Source organism: Nematolebias whitei, chromosome 12 (assembly GCF_014905685.2).
Source record: "Nematolebias whitei isolate Nwh7 chromosome 12, NemWhi1, whole genome shotgun sequence".
NCBI lineage: Eukaryota > Metazoa > Chordata > Actinopteri > Cyprinodontiformes > Rivulidae > Nematolebias > Nematolebias whitei.
The window spans coordinates 7,177,332-7,182,810 of record NC_056509.1 but is presented as its reverse complement, the minus strand read 5'-3'; the positions used below and the strand labels follow the sequence as shown (position 1 = coordinate 7,182,810).

General features: G+C 39.8%; 1 protein-coding gene across 1 annotated transcript in view; it reads right to left on the bottom strand.

Moving 5' to 3' along the window:
* The window catches only part of pla2g7 (phospholipase A2, group VII (platelet-activating factor acetylhydrolase, plasma)), a 17,575-nt gene extending 14,757 nt beyond the window's left edge, over window positions 1-2,818 (bottom strand). Inside the window, exons 1-3 of the mRNA XM_037685254.1 lie at window positions 2,612-2,818; window positions 2,131-2,253; window positions 1,822-1,972 (exon numbers count right to left, since the gene is read on the bottom strand). Of these exons, the coding sequence (XP_037541182.1) occupies window positions 1,822-1,972; window positions 2,131-2,223 (244 nt within the window). The 5' untranslated portion in view covers window positions 2,224-2,253; window positions 2,612-2,818. The remainder of the gene's footprint in view (window positions 1-1,821; window positions 1,973-2,130; window positions 2,254-2,611) is intronic.
* Between the last annotated feature and the right edge of the window lie 2,661 nt (window positions 2,819-5,479).

Genomic DNA, 5,479 nt, shown 5'->3' with positions numbered 1-5,479 from the left:
ACCACATCAGTTTTGTCAATAAACAAATACCACATCAGTTTTGTCAACAATAGCTCTGCCTTTCATCTACATGTTTTTCCTACATAATTCCTGCTGTGGGAAAAAGATGTTTCAGAATGAAACAAACCAAATGCTCACTTCTGCTTTAACCTTAATGTCACACGATTCTATATACTTATACACATTATTGCAGCTCTTTATAAAGTGAAGCCAATGTCAAAAAACATCCGTTCTAAATAATCTTTAATCACTTCAAGTTCCTCCGATTGGATTTTTAATTTTCAGACGTGTAGTGAACTAAGCCTCAGGTCAAAATCTGGCCCTGAGGGCCTTCTTGGGACAAGAACTGTTATTTCATTGATTTGAGTCAAGAAACACAAAATTAAGTTCATCCAGAGACTTTCTAAGTGTCCTGCACTGATCAATTGAAAGAACACTCTCTTTTTATTATCATTACTATTTTACAAATGTCTTGATAATCAAAAGTGTGTTTAGTTCAAACCATTTTTAAATGTTGAAGTGAACTACTCATTTTAAATCAACTGTGAAACAGTATTAATGATTTTTAATCCTCATTCAAAGTAGAAATCTAGTTAATGTCTGTTACAGAGTAATTATTCATTTTCTTGATCTTCTGTCTGAAATGAGCAGGTTGGTTGTAAGTCGGTCAAGAGTCGGAGACAAACGCAAACAAGTTTGTTGGAACGAACTGTCATGTTTTTAAATCCTCTCAGACGTAAATAGAGAAGCTGGCACCTGTTTCCTCCCAACTCGCCTAAACATTTCTCTGTCTGTTTCAAAAACATTTTTCTGTCTGTTCCAAAAAATTTTTCTGTTTTTCTGACTTCTAGTGACCTCTTACGTCACTAAGACCACACCCCTATTGGTTCGTTTCGACCAATCAGGAAGTTCTCAGAGGAACCGGAACTGACCTCTTTAAAAGGGTCAACACTTCCTAGTTCCAAGCAGTTCGGAACGCAGAACGCAGAACAAAGTTCCGAGTCTCGTGGGGATTATGGAATCTTCCACATCTGAGTGGAACCTCTGACGGACTCACAGCTCATGTGAGTCCACCCGTGAGGTGAGCGTGTGTTGAACGAAGTACCGTCACTACTCCGGACGTTTCCCAACCATCCTACGGAGATGCTGGAAATGGTAGCGTTAAATGGAACTCCGTACCAGCTGATTCATCTTCAGAGAGGTAACGAGTCGATTTCCTACCGAAGCGTACCGAGGTGGAGCTGGGTTCGAATGGAGAGTGCCGTTCTTATACAGACACATTTTCCCTCACACATCTTTTCTCTCCATTTAAACTCCCTCATTTCCCATCTTTAAAACTCTTCTATCTGCCAGTAATTAATCCAGATATTCTCAGAAATGTCTGTTGTAATTAGTTAAGCTGTGTTATTGCTTCAATCAGAATAATCACGTGTACAATGTTTGATGTTAAACTTTGATTCTGTTAATAAATGACCACATTCATTTTAATGGGTCAAAGATAATTAACGTCTCACGTCACTGATCTCTGTCACATATCTGTCAAGGAGCTCAAAAAAGAGAGAACCCGTTTAAATTAAGTATAATATCAGGTACTTGAACTAGTCCAGATATTATAACGTGTAGTGTAGCTCCGAAGCTAACCGACCTATCTCACTACAGACGAATGAAGGAAACTGATTTACTTCTGAATTCTTCACTTTGAAGTCACTAAATTCTCACGGTGCCATTATTTCAAAAGTTTTGGCAAAAGAAACGGTTTTTATTGTGAATCGTGTCTCTAATAAATATGATATGATGTAGGGAGTGTGTCTGGTTATTCACCAAAGAGGTAGTTGAAGATTGTTTCGCTGAGAGTCCTGTTGATTTTCATGAAATCGGCCAGGCCGTTAAAATACTCTCTGGACGGGACCCAGTCGGGTTTCTCTGCTTTCTCCGTCTCCTGACATGGATAATAAAGCCTGAAGAAGCTTCCCTGGGGGGGGGGGGGGACATTTATTATCCTTTCAGACACGCAGCATATTTTATTTTTCTTTCCTTCTTTCAGGATTATAAACAGATTGAACTGAGCTGCAGGTAGATCTTTGCCTGTCCCCACAGTCCACTCTGGTTCTGTGCTTTCAGTACTTTTACCTCCTTGCTGTGGTCCATCATGAAGTCTGTGCAGCCCACCAGGTTGGGTCCCTTTGGTGGAGGAATCCCAAGATGACTGCATGAGTTCCCCATGGTCCACACACCAGGTGTGCACCTCCACACCTGTCAAAACAAACATCTCTGAGGAAATACTTTCACTGTAACGGAGTCAGAGCTGCCTCATTACTGTTGCTGGTTTGATGATCACGTTTTCACTGTAATGGAGTCAGAGCTGCCTCATTACTGTTGCTGGTTTGATGATCACGTTTTCACTGTAATGGAGTCAGAGCTGCCTCATTACTGTTGCTGGTTTGACAATAATCAACAGATTAATGAACGTTGTGTTTTTTGGTGCTTTGTTAGACATAAAGTGCCAACATGAATAAAAGAACTACATGTTTTTTCAGGGTTATCCTTCCTGAACAGTCAGAAAAGCCTGCAGCTCTTGTACAATCATTAGATCAATTGTCTCATGTCCTACCTGTCCTCGTCCTGTCGGAAGTGTCTTCAGTAAGTGAACAAATGCTCCATGAAACAACCTGGACTGTCCGTCAGAGCTGAGAAAACATCGAGACGAAGGAGAAACTAAACGGCCGCCCTGTCACATTATTACTGCGTAAGATGTTTCCTGAGTCACCCGGTTCGGTTCGGAGGACCCTATTGGACTGGACTTGTTTTGACTTGCTGAGTTACACTTTCCGTGCAGGGTTGCCAAATAGAAAATGGCGAATTATGTACTGTCGTTTTAACGCTATCTATAGTAACTAATGCGCATGCGTGAACTCACACTGACGCTAACAACTGACGCCACGCCTCCGAATAATTTCTTAGCCATTTCCGGTTGGCGTTCGTCTGCATCTTTTAGGTCCTTTTTATCTTCTTTTTAAAATTAATATTATGAACAAACATATTTGTAAATTAGTTATTTTGAGTATTTTATGTTGTGACAGCGACATGTTCACGGCTGTGTGAATGACTGCAGAGGATAAACAGAGTTACATATGAACAGTTATACTGAGCGTGTTTCAACCAGCAGGAACTAGGCCTGAAACTGTCTGGACCACAGAGCACAAAACACTGATTTTGATATGAACATAAATCTGTCAAGTGTCGTCTCACAAAATGCAGGAAACAGCTGAAGAAACTATATAGTTATATATGACAAATGAGGGATATTTGGCGGGTTATGAGTAATTACGATTTATCTGGCAACACAGTCACGCAATGAGTCACGTGACAGCCGCCGCTCTTCCCTGCTCTGCAACACATAATTATCATATAAAAGGCTCATATTAATTATTAGTTATGCTGAATGGTAGTGATGGGTCGATGAGGCCTCATGAAGCATTTCAACCAGAGCCCTGTAAAGAGAGAGTTGCGACACGCCCATAGAAAGAATGGAATGCGGAAGTCACGTGGGTCATGCAGCGGTAAATAGTTCCAAACAGCCGATGTTCAGCATTGAACGTAGTTCATTCTCCGTGTTTTTCCGGTAAGTTGATGAAAATACGACACTTTTTCTCCATTGTGAAGCGTTATCTGACTGTTCTGTACCACAATTTATCAACATTAATACTTCATGTCTCCAGTTTTGATTTTGATTTCTTAAGATTTTGCTTTTGGAAACTTTAATTCCTCTTTTTCTGGATGTAAATCACATTTTTTGGATGATTGTTTCCTCTGGTATCAGAAGCTGTGCAGCTGGAAGGATTTTTACTGAAACTTTTTTTTAGTTTTGGACATTTGTTATGATGCGTAACCATGGCAACAAGGCAGTTTTCTACAACAACAGCAGCTGATTAACATCTCAAAAGCTCAAATAATATCTCAACTACAGCCCCAAATCTCAGATGAGTTGAAAAGGATGTTCTGTGGACGCATTCTCATCTACCTGCCAGCTGTGCTCGAGTGCCTGACCATTGAGATCCTGGAACTAGCAGGAAACATCGCTCGTGACAGCGGAAGGACAGGATCGTACCTCACCACCTGCAGTTGGCTGTCCACAGTGATGAGGAGCTCGGCAGACTGCTGGGAGGAGTGGCCTTGGCTCTGGAAGGAGTTCAGCCCAGCATTCAAGCGGTCCTACAGTCCAGGGGAACCAGGAGACCAGCCGAGTCTGGGTGGACGGATCGGACGGCATCTGCAGCCAGTTTCTTAGGATCCACTGTGGGATGGACCTTTACAAGAGATCCTTCCTGTTTACAGCCATCAGCATCTATAACATCTCTTAATGAAATGAGGATAATGAGTTACAACAACAAATAATTTCCCTTTGGGATTAATAAAATATTTTTGAATTGAATTGAATTGTTTTAGTTAATGAAACGTTAAATTACTAGTTGTGTTTTAACTGCAGCTGCTCTGCAACATGACGGTTTAAACGGGTCTATTTCTAATTCAGAGTTTTAAAATATCTATTACTGCTTAAATTTTGAAAGGTGGTCTGTTTTAAATTTATGGTAATTCCAGTTACTGAACTCAACTAGAAAATATTTGGTGTTTTTTCCTGAGAGATTCATTCAACCTTTATTTCTACAGGTAAGTCCCATTGAGCCTCGAGGACTCATTTACAAGAGAGACCTGATTTAACCAAGAATGATGACAACATGACAACAAGACTGACGTCATTTAGTTCAAGTTATAGATCATTTGTCAAAGACTGCAGCGTAAATTGTGACATTGTCATTAAATAAAAACGTGATTGTGGAGATGAGTCAATGTTTTCATGTTTTCCAGGTAAACCAGAGGAGAATGACTTCATGAACTGAATGTTGCATTCAAAGTATCACAAAGGTACAAGATCTCATTTTCTGTCTTCCATTAATCAATAACAGCTGAATCAAGATGTTTGAATAAAATTACTTTAACACCATAACCTTCACAAAGTTGGTATTTACAGCAGGACTGTTCATTTACATTAGTTTTATATTATTAGTTTAGTGTTTGGTAATCATGGGTCAAGTTGAGATGAGACTCTTTCAAGACAGAACAAGAAATAAGAATTATTACAAGAATATATCAGAATCAATAAACTGTAGGACAGTAACAAAACACTTATTAAACTATCACAGGTACATTGAGATGGAGCTGGAAGTTCTTCTTCATGACAGTTGTCTTCATCTGATCTTTTGTAAAAATATGTCAATTTATTTTCCATTAACATTTTTCTTCTCAGGACTGAGTTAATGTTCTTGTCTGTGAGTTTCTTCTGTCCTGCTTATGGATTTTTTTTGTTCTAGTTGTTCCTCAGGTTGTTCATCTCTGTTCCCTGACTGCCTGTTGATCCATCCTCCTGGTCCTGCTGATCCATCCTCCTGGTCCTGTTGATTCATCCTCCTGGTCCTGTTGA